Source organism: Camelus ferus, chromosome 22 (genome assembly GCF_009834535.1).
Source record: "Camelus ferus isolate YT-003-E chromosome 22, BCGSAC_Cfer_1.0, whole genome shotgun sequence".
In the NCBI taxonomy this organism is placed as follows: Eukaryota; Metazoa; Chordata; class Mammalia; order Artiodactyla; family Camelidae; genus Camelus; species Camelus ferus.
Genome location: NC_045717.1, coordinates 21,466,716 through 21,481,660, shown reverse-complemented (window position 1 = coordinate 21,481,660; position 14,945 = coordinate 21,466,716). Strand labels below are relative to the sequence as shown.

Here is a 14,945-nt window from a genome sequence, read left to right as displayed (position 1 = left end):
TTCAGTCCTATTTAGCTGGTGAAACCCTAGCTTGTTCTTGATACACGAACCTATTTATTCTTGTGGTTTTTAAGTCCTCCCTGACCTCCCCGCTCCCCTCCAGCAGGGCAGGCCCCCCAGTGGGCCCATCCCTCTCCCTCTGCTGTTTCCTTGGGGCTTTCTCCCCTCTGCCCTCCGCACGCGGGGACACGTGTCCGCACGTGGGCAGCGTGGCGGAGGCGTCTGTGAGCAATAAGGGCTGGGTTTGTCCCCCACCCTGGGGGCAGCCGGGCTCTGGAGAGGGGGCACCTCCCCACACCCTCTCACTGAGGCCTGGGCCCCCCGCAACCCCCCAGACTGAGAGGGGACTTCTTTTTCTAAAACACAGAACTCAGCCCAGCCAGCCAGGCCCCCTTCCTGGAGGCCAGCCCCTCACCCCGGGGGAGGGGGCCTGGGGTCTTCCACATCCCTGGGGGGGACAGGGGCAGGGCCTGTGGGGAAGGGGCTCAGCCCCTCCAGCCCTCCCTTCATCCTGTTATTTATTTGGATGGTTTCAAATCATGACAGAGTCCATGTTGGAGGTGATAAAGAACTGTTAAAAAAAAAAAAAAGACAAAAAAAAAAAAAAAAACCCAAAACCCAACAAGAACACTTTGCGTTGAGTTTAGACTATTTATTACCGGGATTCCAGGCCTGGCCGCGGTAACAGACTTTTACATGGAATTGTTTAATTATTTGTACTTTTCATGCCAGAAAATAAAAGTTCAGAATCTTACGACCTCGGGTGTGTGTGCGCACCTGCATGCGAGTGTTGGCGCCTGTGCTGTTGGCCCTGCTCCGTGGCCACTATCCCTCTCTGGGCCTGGCTCTCATCTGGAGTCCCTCAGCCTCCCCACAGCACACATGTGATTGTGGGGTGGGAGACAGGCCCAGGCGGAAACCCAGACAGAAGTGGCCCCAGGGCTGGCTGTCCCGTGGTGCCAAGCTCCACTGTCCACAGGACATCCCAGGTGTGAATCATCTCAGGTGAGACCCCAGCTGTGGCAGCAGCCTGATCAAGGAGGAGGCTGAACGGGATCTACATGCAGCCACTTGCCCTGCGTCCAGCCCTGCCACCCCGGCCCATACCACACCAGAGCAAAGCAAGACAGACATAGCAGGTTGTGGGGGATCACGTTTATTGTTTGGAGGTCACGGATTAAGTCATTTATCCCCACCAGGAGGGGAGGCAGATGCCCTGGGTGAGGGACAGGGCGGGGCCGTGGGGTGGGGGCCACCAGGGTGGGGGTCCAGGGAAAGCAGCCTCCTTTTTAACATCTGTGGAGGCGGCCAGGGCCTGGGAACATGGCTCTGCCCCACCTGGCCTCTGAGAGCAGGGCACGGAGCCCCACCCGGTTCCTGCCCTGCAGGGACCACTAGGAGATCCTGAAGGGCAGGCTTTGATCCACAGACTGAGGGGCAGGTGGGCAGCACCGCTGGGGGCCGGTTCCATGTCTTGAGGTTCTGGGGCCGGAGAGAAGCCAAGTGAGAAAGAGAAATGGAGGGCTACAGGTGAGGGGAGCAGGGATGCGGCCAAGGTGTTTTCCTTATGCCCTTCACACCCTCAAGCCGAGGCGGGAGCCCCACCTCCCCACCGACCTGTGCGCCAGGCAGGGCAGGGCTAGAGCTCGTCATGGTCACCCTCAGCGGGCGGTTCGGGTGGCGGCTCCGGGCAGGCGGCTGGCGTCATCAGCTCCATGTGGTACTCGCAGCGGCTGGGCTCCGTGGTGCTGGTCACCACTGTCTCCTTCCCGCACAGCAGGCGCACCTGGTGGGGAGGGCAGGCGGGGCTCAGGCGGGCTCAGTGGGCCTGGGTACCCCCGCCACCCCCGCCAGCCAGGCACTCACAGTGGTGGAGCGGTTAGGGCCCTGCCAGCAGCCCGTGCCCTGCTCGTACTTCATGGCGCTGAACTTGTCGTGGTCGGGGCCAGCCCACGAGCCCCAGGTGCTGTGGGAGATGGGGTGCTGAGGGGGGCCGGCTAGGGGGACCAGGTGCCAGGGGCCAGAGGAGGGGGACCCAACCCAAGCCCACTCACCCAAGGCTGGTGGGGGAGCCGCCGAGCTTGGGTTTCTGCGAGACAAGCTTGAAGGGACAGAGCCGGTACACATACCTGTCATGGGAGGGGGCTGGTGGGTGGGGGGACATGAGCCCCAACCCCCATGATGTCCCCACACACAGGGGGCATACAGGTACCTCCAACTCCAGTGACTCCTCCTCAGGCCCCCCTCTTGCTCCCCCACACCCTTGCTCAGGCCCAGGCCCTCCGAGCCCGCCCGCCCCGCCTGCCCATGGAGGACGCACTCATTGGTGGTGAGCTCGTAGCACTGGCTGTACAGGTAGGCAAACTCCCCGTTGGGGCCAAAATCAAAGGAAATCTCCTGCTCCAGGTTCCTAAAATGGGAGGCTGGAGGTGAAGGGGCTGCCGGGATGCCCCAGCCAGACTGAGCACAACACAGGAAGGCCTGCTCCAGCAGCAGCAGGCCTCTCTGGGGACCCTTTCTGCAGGAGCCGCCACCACCTTGCCAGAGGTTGCCTGGGCGACTCCCCATTACCACCTCCTCTGGGGAGCCCAGGAACAGGCGGCTGGGCCCGGTGGAGACATGGCCTTGCTGTAGCCACACACACACCCCCGCACCTGATGGACTCCTCCATGTCCTTCAAGGAACGCTCGGCCTCCTCAAACTTGTTGCGGGCCTCCTGGGCGGCTGGTGGGGTGGGGAAGGAGGTCAGAGGTGCCCCTGCCCCAATCCAGGAAGAGGAAGGGGATGCCCCAAACATGCCTGTTTCCTCCAGCCCCCGGGCCTGCTCTGGGCAAGGGCTGGGCCCAGGAAGACCCTGGGGGCCTCGCCAGCCCCAGGGCAGACCCCACCTCACTGCCCAGGCTCTCAGCTCCAGAGGGAGCAGGGCCAGGGCTCCTGGGCTCAGCTGGCTCCTCACCTGCCAGGAGTAGCACAAACAAGCCGCAGCCTGTGAGGAGGCAGGAGGTCCCCTGGGGCTGGAGGGGGTGGTGCTGGCTTCCTCAGGCCCCAGATGCCCCGTCCAGGCCACCAAGTCCCCTGGGCTTGCTTGGAGCCAGCCCAAGCCCGTCTCAAGAGAGCAGGTAAGGCCTGCTTCTTGGGCCCCTGAAGGTGCAGGCAATGGGGGCATCCCCTCCCTCCCAGGTTCAGCCCTCACCATCGATGAAGGCCTGTGTCTGCTCGTCGTAGGGTGGCATTTTGTCCTCCTCTGTGGGGCTGGCTGCTTGGGGGGGCACAGGTGGGGGCAGGGCCTCCTGCAGGGGGTGTACAGAGTCAGCGAGTGACCCCGCCCCCACCCTATCACCCCCTTCTCCCCTAAACACACACCTTGGGCTGCTCCCCCTGCACCTGGGAATCCTCTTCCTCCTCTTCCTCCTCCTCCTCCTCCTCTGTCTCTTCTTCCTCCTCATCCTCGTCCTCCTCCTCTGTGGGTGGTGAAGGCACTGGGGGCTGCTCTTCCTTAGGCTCCATCAAGTCGGGTACAGAAGGCGATGGCGGGTCAGTGGGCAGCACCTGGCAGATGTGCAAAGTGGTTGGTGTTGTGGACTCAGGGGTCCACCTGCCACCCCCAGGGCTTGGGTCCTGGCTCACACTACTGCCCAGGGGCAGCCTCAAGTCTCCACCCCTTTCGAGGAGCCAAGAGGGAGGGAGGGAGAGGAGGAGGAGGGACAGACGGCTGGGGGCAGGCAGGGCGGCCTCTGTGGAGAGTGGGGGGGTCGCCCAGCTGGTCAGCGTGGCCCGATGCCAGAACTGGAAGCAGTTTCTTTGTGAGGCGTCAAGGGACGGGGTGAGGGGGCAGGACCTCCCTGCCCTCCCTGCCCCACTGACCTCGGACCGGTATTTGTCCCGGATGGCAGCCCATATACGATCATAGAAGGAAGCAGCATCTGTCTGTGCGTCTCCCCCAAGGAGGGTCTGTGTGTGGATGTTGGGGTGGTGTGAGGATCAGGACGCCACATGCGCCACCCCGCACCCCAGGCACTCTCGAGGGGGGCCTCAGGCTGTGGTGCCAGGCACAGCACGGCCTGACCGCCCAAGGCCAGGCTGGGGCCAGGCGGGGTGAGGCGCAGCAGCCAGAAGGGGGCAGCACAGGCTTGTGGGAAAGAGGAGGGGGCCGGAGAGGAGAGGGTGGGGACTAGAGAGACCAGGGAGGGAAAGTGAGAGACAACCAGACGCTGCCAGCCCCTAGGTGGGAGACGCAGAGGGCAGGGTGGGACAGGAAGAGGGACCAGCAGGACAGAGATGGATGGGAGACCGGGAAGCAGGAGTCCAAACCTGTGAGGAAAAAGAGCAAAAGGCCTGCCTGTGAAAAGGGCAAATCAGGTACGTGCACTTGGCGGGGGGGGGGGGGGGCGGGCAGGTGTAGGCACGTGTGTGGGGAACTTGGCTTTATCTTGACCAGGTGCCAGGGGTACTTGTGTAACCCCACCAGGTCCCAAAGGGCAGGAAGAAGCAGCCTTGGGTGGCTGCCCTCCTGCTCACCCAGGCAAGGCATGGCACATCGGCCACACCAGGTGCCCCAGCAGCCCTGGCCTGGGGCCAGCAGGGAACTTTCCATGGGACCAGGACCCTCGGGACCTGAGGTCACCCTGGGGCAATCCCCTCTAGGAGTCCCAGGAAAAGGGGTAGGGTGGGTACCTGGGCTTCCCCTTCTGAAAGCGCCCCATCTCCATCCGTGTCCAGCTCCGGGTGGGTCTGCAGCTCGGCCACCGAGACCCTTTAGGAGCACAAACAGAAGCCAAAGGAGGGGTGAGGCCCACTGGCTCCCAGCCAGCTGCCTGTCTCCCCTGCCAGGGCCCCTCCTGAGAACTTGCTTCAGGACCTTGGGGCAGGGAGGGGTGGGCAGCAGGAAGCTGGGAAAAGATGAGGTCTGGGGATGGGCCCCGCCTCTGGCCCCTGTGTCCGGGAGGAGCAGGTCCCAGGTACCCAGTCCCTGCCTCCTACCCCCTCCTGAGGGGCTCAAGGAAGGGACAGACTCAGGGGTGGGATTAGGAGACATCTGGACCCCCTGGGTCCCTCAAGACCGCTCTCCTGAGCCACTCAGCTTCCACTTCCTTCCACCCTTAGAACCCAGAACAGCGAAACTACCCTCGGCCTGGCACCCTCCACCCAGCGAAGCCCAAATACCCACGACAGCCCGGGCACCACCTCCTGTCCCCCTGCCTGCCACCACCACCAAACAGGGAACAGACCAACCTGTGCATTCTGTCCACTTTGGTCCCTCTGAAGCCCCTTGCACCTCGATGCCCCACACCTCCCACTGAGGGGCCTGCCCAGCCCCCTTGTTCCCGACAGCCCACCCTCCACTGAGCCTGGGCTCAGTTGGCAAGTTCAAGACACAGGTGGGTTCTGACTTTCACCAAAGCGACCCAGGCCCTGGAGTAGGCTTGCCAAAAGCCCAGCTCCTTGCAGGGGTGGTTCCCCCTCATCTCCTCCACCCGGAGCTGCTCTAGACCCATTTTATCCAAGAGTAAGCAGCGCCTTGTTCAGAGAGGGCTTGGGATCAGCTCAGGCCCCAGGGTGAGGAGGTGGGCTGTGGCTGATTTCTAAACGCAGGGAGTGGGAAGAGGGACCCCAGGGCAGGCCGTGCAGGCACTCACGCCCCATCCATGTCATCGTCCAGCTCCTGGAAGGCACTGGCAGCCAGCTCCTGCTCCCGCTGGGCCTTGGAGGCAGCTTGCTGTTCTGTGGAGGGGCCGGCTCCATCACCCTCCGCCCACCCCCAAATCTGCCCTGCCCCCACTCCACAGGACTCACTACGTGCACAGCCCTACACTGGGCCCTGGGGCCCAGTCAGGCCACTGTGTGGGGCAAACTGGGGCCAAGAGACAGGCGAGGGGGTTGGCAAGAAGTGCCAGATTTGGAGAGATCCTGAAGGGACAGCTGACAGGGTGCACAGACTTCGGGTCTGAATGACTGGTGACGGTGCGAGGGGAGGCGGGGGGCCATGCATTAGGTCTGCCATGTCCAGGAGGCCCCCAGGCGAAGAGGTCAAGCATGAAGGAGGTCGGGCTGGGGGAGTGGCCTGAAGGGGGAGAGCCTGGGGCCCGGGGGAGTGTCTCGGGAGAAGGGAAAGGCCACCGCACAGAAGGGAACTGAGCCATGGCCAGTGGACGCAGGGCTGCAGCTGCGTGTCTGCTCCAGTGGTCCCTCCCCGGCCTTCCTGGTCCCCACCTGGCCCAGGTGGGGTTCAGGAAAGCAGTCATGGTGCAGCTCCACCACGAAGCTCGGCCCTCTACAACAGGACGAGTAGTCTGTGTCCCAGGAGATCCCACAAGACCTCAGCAGCCCAGGCGACACCATCCTTCTCACAGGTGAGGGCCTGAGGCTCAGCTGTTTGAAGGGACCTGCCCTCGGTCACCCAGCTGGTGAGGGGCAGAGCCAGGGCCCCAGCCAGGCTGCCCGCCTCCAGAGCCCACACGCCTCCCTGCTCCTCCCTGGGGATCTAGGTCAGATCCTGGTGTCCTACCCCTGAACCTGATTCAGCAACCCCACCCTGAGAACTTGAGCTACAAGAACACCCAGCGCTGTAGAAAAGGATGCTTGCTGCAAAGCAAGATGATGGAAACAGAAACAAAGACGAGACAAGAGTGAATTCCTGTTCTAACACACAGCCCGGCAAGGAGCACCAAGAACCTGGCACCAAAGGTGAACGATAAGAAAGGAGAAAACATCGCAACTTCAGTCACAAAGGGCCAAGGGCCACCCCTACCACACAGCAGGCGCTTAAAACGGCCAAGACGAGCACCAATAACCTGATAAAAGACGGCGCCTGAATTAAACAAATCCTGCCAAAGTCAGACAATGGGATAGACACAGCTGTTAAAAGGAAGCAGGGGCCCAACACAAGGCTACAATGTGGATGAACTTTGACAACACGATGCTTGGGGAAAGAAGCCAGTCACGAGGGTTACAAGCTGCCTAGCTCCATTGATGTGAAACGTCCAGGACAGACAGATCCGTAGAAATCCAAAGCAGATGCATGGTTGCCAGGGGCTGCTGGGGGTGGGGGAATGGGGAGGGACTGCTTGATGGGCACAGGGCTCCCTTGGGAATGTTCTGGAACTGGACAGCAGTGATGGCTGCACAACATCGTGGATGTACTTAAAGACACCAAATTGTACACTTCAAAATAGTTGAGGGGTAGGGTACAGCTCAAGTAGTAGAGCGCATGCTTAGCATGCATGAGGCCCTGGGTTCAATCCCCAGTACCTCCTCCAAGAATAAAGAAATAAATAAACCCAATTACTTCCCCCACCAAAAAAAAGAAAACAGTAAGATGGTAAATTGTACATTATGTGAATTTTACCACAACAAGAAAAAAAGTGAAGGATTCAGAAAAAAAAAAAAAAAAGGAAGTTAGGTGCACGCTGGCGCAGCACAACACCCATTCACCAGGTCGACCAGCGCTGTCCGACAGAACCTTCCACAGAGATGCACATGGTCTACACCTGCACTGTCCAAAATGACAGCCACCAGCTACAAGGGACCACTGAGCACTTGAGGTGTGGCTTTAGAGTCAACACTCGGAGTCACTACACTCTGCAGAACTGCATCTCTGTCTGGGATGGGCAGGAGAGGTCCGGAAGGTTTACCTCCTGAGGAGATGCTGCCCTGGAGGAGAAGACTCTCCCTGGCTGCTTTACCACTTTGGAGACTGTTACCAAATTCTTTTTCACAGAGAATATGGAAATCAGATGGAATATTTTAAATCAAACAGAAACTAGGGAAAAACAGAGCAGGGAACTCCCAGCCTTCTTTCAAGGCCCCAGTCACACCCCATGTCTCTAACACACACCCACACCCTCTACCCAAGATGATCGGCTTTGGAACTCATACCACTCTTAAAAGTCCGAGTTGGGTGACCCCTTGTGCATGACTTGGTCACCAGCTACTCACTCCAAAACCCAGGAGGGCAAAGAACAGGAGCAAGAAGACTCCAGTGAAGGAGGGGAATCTCAACCCTTGGCTTCACTTTCCCAGCAAATACCCCTCCCTCCACTTCCCTGGGGACGGCTGCTCACCCTACACTCAAGCCCTGGGGCCTGGCCAATCAGAACCTGCGCTGTGCCTCCCGGCTCCAAGGATTCGTTCATGGGCAGCCGTATGACCCAGGATGAGCCAATGGCAGTTGTCACTCAGGGGGGGAAGGAGGCTTGGGGGAGAAGGGGGTGACCTGGTGAATCTGGGGTCCAAGTACATTCAGGTACAGCTGGATTTCCAGGTCAGGGTCCCAGCTCAAAAGAGGCCCACTGAGCAGATGGAGTAGAGGCAAGAAGACCGCCCTCGTGGAGGAGTGGTTTCCATGAAGGTAGAGAAAAGCTCACAAGTTTGAGAAAGGGGCAGGGGAAATCTGGGCCTCAGAAACCAGGAGAACAAGGAAGTTTAGGAAGTTAGTTTCCATCAGGACAAAGACAGAAAAGACTGCCCAGCTTCACAGCACTGGGGAGAAGGTGGAGGCTGGGCACAGCCTTCTGGGGGGCAGAGCCTAAGCGTGCTTCTAGGTAGAAGGAAGGTGCCAGCTGGAGACCACCCCCTGGGAAAGAGAAGAAATAACAAGGTCCCAGGGTCTCCAAGGAGTGGAAAATGGTGGAAGCCAGGCTGGAGGCAGAAGGGAAGGAAGAAGGGAATCTGTGCAGGTGGCCCTGCCAACAGGCCACTGGAACTCTGGACTGGAAGCCTCTCTGCTCACCTGCGCTAGGCTGGGGGAGGATGGGTCTGCCTTCAGGTTGTACCCAAACTCCACCCACTTCTCTCCACTTCTACAGCCCACACCCTGGTCCCAGCCCCCTCCTCTCTTGCCTGGACCAGTGCAGTCAGCTCCTCCCCGGCTTCCTGGCTTCTGCTCCTCTGCTCAGAATCCTCAAGGGCTCTCCCCTCACTTGGGGTAAAAGCCTGAGGCCTCCCTGCCCAGCCTGCCCCACCAGCACCTGCCCTTGTCTCCCCCATGATGCTCTCACTCCCTCACGTGGCCTCCTTGCTGCACCTTAAAAACTAGACATCATGCTGCCTCAGGGCTTTTGCACCTGTTCCCTCTGCCTGCACTCCCTCCCTCCCCCTAAAGGCAAGGGCTTTCTCCATCTTGTTCTGTGCTGTACTGCCGACACCTGGGGTATGCCTGGTACAGAGCAGGCACTCAGCAAGTGCTTGTTGGACGAATGACTGAATTACTGATGATGAGAAATCGGGACAGAGAGAGGGAATGAAGGAAAAACACAGCAGATGCTGAGAAAGATGGAGGAAATGAACAGCACGGGCTCAGAGAGAAGGCTGCCAGTTCCTGGTCACCAGCCCTGTGAGCAGCTAGGGCCACAACTCCAAATCCTTCTCACAAGGCTTTGTCCTCTCACTAGTCTGGAACGGGTTTCTGCCTCATCTCTCCCTTCGCTCCTGCTTCCACCATGTGTGTCCTTACACCAAGCAGGCCAAGAACAAAGGCCAAGGCTTCAGATTTCCCATAATGGCAGCACAATCTTCCAAGAGCGAGAAACAAAACATGGACAAAACATGAAAAAAATCACCTTAAAACCAGCCAAGGCAGTAGGAGTTGCCAGGGCAAAGAGGAAGGCGAGAAGGTAAGAGTGTGCGGAAGCCGCTTTCACCCTCAGGGATTTGGCTAATCCTGGCAAACATGGGTGTCCGTTTTGGTAACTTGTGAGGGAAGGGAAATGAAAATCTAAAGTCTAAGGTGACCCCTCTCTCCCAATGACTGTAACCCCACGGAGCTCCCCGCAGAGATATGCTGGCCCAGAACTCCCCCAGCCTGTGCTCAGACCTCGGCTCACACTGCCTGAGAGGCTGGAGGAAGCTCCTGCCCTGAATGTGGAGTCAGGGAATCCCTGAAAGGAATAGTGTTCCCACAGAAATGGCAGAAACAAAAGCTCTCCCTACCCTCCAGAGAAGAACCTCCTGTCCGGCTGCAAGGTACTCCTATAAATGACTTCTAAACACGATGACCAACATACAGTCAAAAATAACCAAACCCAAAGGGAACGAAGGCATCATTACCAACAATCAGTGAAACAACAAACGAGAGGTAACGAGGAAGAGGTTCCCGACCCCAGGCTCCTCCAGGCCAGAAGCCAAGGGCAAGCCACAGTCCCGCCGGGCGCACCTTCCCACAGCTTCCGGTGCTTGTCTTTGGCCTCCTTCTCTGGCTTCTCGGCCTCCTCCTTCACTGCCCGCAGCATCTCCACCTGGTCCTCCAGGGACTTCTTGCCAGCCTGCAGCTCAATGAGCTTTTTCTGGGTGGGCAGAAGACACGGGGCCAGCTCTCTTTCTGCTCTGCCTGCTCCCTCACAGACCACCACCTCTCTGCCTCTACTCCACACTGTGGCCACAGGATCTGTCCAAAATGCACACCCTTCTCTGGACCTCTGGGGTTCCTGGCAGCCCGCTTGAGAGAAACCCAAACACCCCAACATAGCCCGAGGCCCTGCACGACCAGGCCCCTGCCCCCACCTCTCCAGCCCCATTCTTCCCACCACAGTCTTAAACTCTGATACCAAGCAGACCTACACCCACTCTGCCTGGCTAACTCTGAATTACTGTACAGATTTTAGTTTAGATGGAGGCTTCCTCCTCCAGTAAGTCCTCTTTGCTTCCTGCCCCCAAGACAGGTTCAGGGAGCAGACGGACCGAGCAAAAGTCTCCTCTCTGCTTTGCACCTCCGAATATCCCTTTTCCCAGCAGCCCTGGCTGTCACTTTGTCTGTCTGCCCCTCCCACTAGCAGATGCATCCTTGAGGCAGTCCCACATCTAGTTTCATGTCTGCTTCAAGCCATGAAGCGTGAGCCCAGTACACAGCACATCCTGGGCCTCTGTGGCTATTTCAAAAAGTAACATGTGTGCTGGGTAGGCTCCAGCTTAGGGTTGGGGTCCCAAGCTGTAGGGACTTAAGTCTAAGCACCACGGGATCGCTTTCTTTCCAAGACCTTGGCCAACACCTCAGCCTGGCCTGCTGCCAGGATCCTCCCAGGAGGGCAAAGGTCACATGAAGCCAACTTCACCACACGGCTCCCCTAACTATCCCCTAAAGTCAGGAAATATCTGCCCCTGAATTCACTGCCCCATGAATTCAGGAGGTACCTCACCAGCCAGGCCATGGAGAACGGAAAGACCTGGAACCTTCCGGGGGAAGAGAAATAGAGCTGGAACCCTTGCTCAGTGGGTCAGGCAGGAGCCCAGGAGCAATGTTGAGGGCTCTGACCCATCAAACAGCCAAGGGGGGCAGAGACACATCCCTGGGGACACACCCTCTTCTGCCCCACTCCCCCAGCACCCATTCTATTGAACTAATAACCTAACTGCAGCTAACTGACCCCATCTTGAATCTTCCCCCAGAAGTGAGAAGCCAGTCATCGGCCCTCTTACAGATGACAGAACCCCAGAACTGGGATGCAGGCACGTACCCCCTGTTCTAGGAGCACCAGAGCTCCTCCGAGCCCACTTCAGTTTGCACCCAAGGCCCTGGTCGACACCTGCGCTGCCTGCCACCCACCTGGTACTGGCCTAACTGGCCACTAAACGCCAGTGGACCCACAAGTGAACCAAGGTACAGACAGACAGTAACTGGCCCCAGGACAGCAGGAGTTGGGAGCAGATGTAAACTCCATCCAGCCTCGCCAGTCCCTGCCTCCCTGTCACCCTGGGCCGACCTCGGCAGGCCCCTCACCTGCTTCTCCTCTCGGGCCTTCTTCCAGTCCTCGATCAGAATCTTCTTGAGGCGGAACCCTTCACGGGTCACCTCCGCCATCTGCTGCAGAGTCTCTCTCTCCTTACGGCCCTTCTCTCTGGGGAGAGGGGACACACAAGCACCACCCGGCGGCACTTAGGACCCACTAGGTCTGCCTCCTCCAGAAGGGTTCAACCCCCCGCTGCCGTCACCCTCCACCTCTGCTGGCAAAGATGGCAGAGCAAACCCTCCTTCCCCCACCTCCCCAGGCTCTCTTGTCTGCGGGAGGAGGGACAGTGGGCAGGGGTCACCCATCCTCAGGGTCAGGGGAGGGACTAGGGGGTGCTGGGACATCGGGCTGGAAGGCAGCTCCCAAGAGAGGAAGGAGAGAAAAGCACAGAAATCACAGACTCCCAGACCCAAAGGGCAACCCGGCCAGTGAGCACATTCTGCTCAGTTTACTCTCTACTTAAAAGATCTCCCATCAGGAGAGTTTACGTAAGCATTGGGACTTTCAGGGGGAGGGTATAGCTCAAGTGGTAGAATGCATGCTTAGCATGCAGAAGGTGCTGGGTTCAATCCCCAGTACCTCCTCTTAAAAAAATAAATAAATCTAATCACCTCCCCACCGTCTCTGTCAAAATTAAATAAATAAATAATACGATAATAAATTTTAAGAAAAAGTATTGGGACTTTCAGCTTCTTGAAAAGACAAACCTGGCCCTGCCATCTGCCCTCAACTCACTGGAATGGAGGGCTGCTGTCCCTTTAGATGCCACAATCCCCACCACTCCCTACCGCCTTATACTCAGCCTGCTTCTGCTGTTTCAATTACCTGCCCGCAGGCATTTCAGTTTTCAGGTCCTGCTGCAGAGCGTAGCAATGAAAAGCATGGAGTCTCAAGTTAGACCACCCTGGGTACGAGTCCTGGCTCTGCTATTCCTTAGCTCCGTGACCCTGAGGGAGTCATTCACCTCCCTAAGGTTAAGCTTCCTGGTCTGTTGAACAGGCAAACAAATTGCACCTGCTTCCAGGCCAGAGGGAAGACTACTGATGGAGCACTGGCCAGGCACCTGGCACGGGGTAAGCACTCGATACACAAAAGCAGAAGAGAGGGAACCTGATTCCCCGAGCAGGGCGAGGCAAGGTCGAGGGTGGGGGTGGGTAAGGAGTGTCCCCCACGTACCTGCAGGTGTTTTCACAGACAATCCCACTGTTGTACTCGTCCGTCCCGTCGCAGCAGTCTGAGGGCAGAGGTGAGGGCACCATCAGACCTGACGGCGCCTCCTCGTGCCCTCCACCCACCACCCGGCCCTCAACCCTGGTGTGAGCTCATTCACCGCAAACTCCGTCGTTGACCCATCTGGAGGCGATGTACAGGGGCTTGTAGCCAGTGTTGGTGCAGTGGAAGCTGCCGTTGGGACAGGCAGCTGTGCCTGCGGGAAAGAAGACGGGGGGTTGCAGGGTGTGCTCAGATGTTGACATGTCACACCCACTGTGTACCCAGGGAGCACGAGAAATGTGAGAGTAACTGATGCCACGTAAGGAGAGGCAAGACAACTGCACGCTCAGGGCTTGAAACAAAACTCTCCAGTGCTCCTTCCTGCCTCTAGAACAGGGCCCTGCCAACCCTACCCCCTGCCTTGTCTCCAACTCGGGCTCTGTCCATCCTTCAGCCCCAACTTCTGTCCACCCCCTGGGTGCTTGCACATGCTGGCCCCTCCATTTGCAGCACCTTTCAGTATTCAGCCGAGACCTTACCTCCTGACCCCTAGACCGGGTCGGGGCCTTTCTGGGGCTCCCTTAGCTACCTACAGATCTCTTCACCAAACCACTGACTACACACATCTGTGCCTGCATTCCTCCCCTACTCAACAGGGAGCCACGTGAGGACAGGACTCAGTCTGTCTTGGTTACATCACAGGACCTGGCACTCACTGACTGCTCAATATGATGAATGAATGAACGAAAGAAAGAAGATAAAGCTCACCTGGTTCATCTGAGCCATCTTTGCAGTCACAGTAGTCATCATTGACCTGATCAAAAGGGATACTGGCAGAGCCATCCAGGCAAGTGAAAGGCTTGGACTCGTCGTAGAAGTGATGGTCTGGGGAGGTGGGCAAGGAGCTTAGCCCAGGGCAGGAAGAGGCCCTTTCAGCCCAGTGGCTCCTCGCCCTTTCATCCACCAGCTGAGCACTGCCACCTTCCCTGCCCAAAGACCGGGACACCGAGGCACAAGGCTCTAAGTGCCTATCCCAGGATCCTTCCACACCCTACCCATCCCCCACCACCACGACCCCGGCCCCGGCTGTAAACCACCTCCAGTGGCCGACTCACTGGTTAGGGAGACACCCCGGGGCCGCTTGACCTCCACGGCCCAACACATGGGCGACAGCAGCAGCAGCAGCAATAGTAACATCTTGTTGGAGGCTCGGAAGCCGGAAACGGGCTCTGTAGGAGGAAGGGGGCTGCTGGGAGATGTGCTGTGCCCGCACGCTGCAGCAAGAAAGGGGCGGCCCGTCAGCAGGAGAGAGCTACTTCCAGCCAAAGGAAGGCACCTCTCTCTCCAGCCAACTGGACTCCTCCATTGCTTCCGGGCACCTAGGGCTCATTTTGCTTCCTATACTGGGGGACAGGGGCCGCCCCAACCCTGCCCAGCGGAGGAGAGACTCACTTGGCCCAAATCAAAGGTGGAGGGTCTCAAAACCTCAGCTCCCTATGGGGGACGGAGGGGATGTTTAGCGATCCAATTCCCGCCAATAGGCCGAAAGGGTTAACAGTCTCCCCCTCTCCAGACGCACACTCTCTGACTGCCCCCAGTAGGAAACTGGGGTGCCCTCCCGCCTACTAGTTCATCACCTACACGACGCTGGGGCAAAGGTCAAAATCCACCGCACCCCCCTGACGAAGCAGCCAACGAACCCTCCAGCAGAAAGAAAGTGGAGATGGGTGGGGTACGTCACTTCCGGCATCACGCTGCGCTCCCTGAACGGCGGCTCGTGGCCGTCATGTTGGGAGTGGCAAGTAGCGGAGGCCGGAACCGAGCCGGCCATCTTGGATAGGACTGTGAAGCCTTTAGAGGGAATAGTTCTGAAGGTTCCCGCTTAATGGCGGCGCAAGGTGCCTCCATCTTGGGAGTGGCGGGTTCCACAGCCGGAACAGAAAGTTCCTGAAAAATGCCCGCGAACCCCTGGTGGGGTGGAGGTGGAGGGGTGCGGAGGAAAAGAAATGAGCA

General features: G+C 58.6%; 1 protein-coding gene across 6 annotated transcripts; it reads right to left on the bottom strand.

Annotated features, from left to right (window-relative positions):
- Nucleotides 1-1,140: 1,140 nt before the first annotated feature.
- PRKCSH (protein kinase C substrate 80K-H) lies at nt 1,141-14,778 on the bottom strand. Of its 6 annotated transcripts, none has more exons than XM_032465717.1 (18): nt 14,574-14,778; nt 14,048-14,206; nt 13,701-13,817; nt 13,051-13,146; nt 12,897-12,954; nt 11,711-11,828; nt 10,151-10,280; nt 5,637-5,721; nt 4,675-4,753; nt 3,865-3,951; nt 3,364-3,549; nt 3,194-3,290; nt 2,655-2,724; nt 2,321-2,410; nt 2,055-2,129; nt 1,867-1,966; nt 1,618-1,786; nt 1,141-1,482 (listed from the first exon to the last, which is right to left on the bottom strand). In XM_032465717.1, exons 1-17 carry the CDS (start codon nt 14,761-14,763, stop codon nt 1,640-1,642), a joined length of 1,884 nt encoding a protein of 627 aa, XP_032321608.1. In that variant the 5' UTR covers nt 14,764-14,778; the 3' UTR covers nt 1,141-1,482; nt 1,618-1,639. The 6 variants fall into 6 exon arrangements, with proteins under 6 accessions (XP_032321608.1, XP_032321609.1, XP_032321610.1 ...); XM_032465718.1 differs by having other exon boundaries at nt 3,385-3,549; XM_032465719.1 differs by having other exon boundaries at nt 14,048-14,161; nt 14,574-14,672.
- Nucleotides 14,779-14,945: the final 167 nt, after the last annotated feature.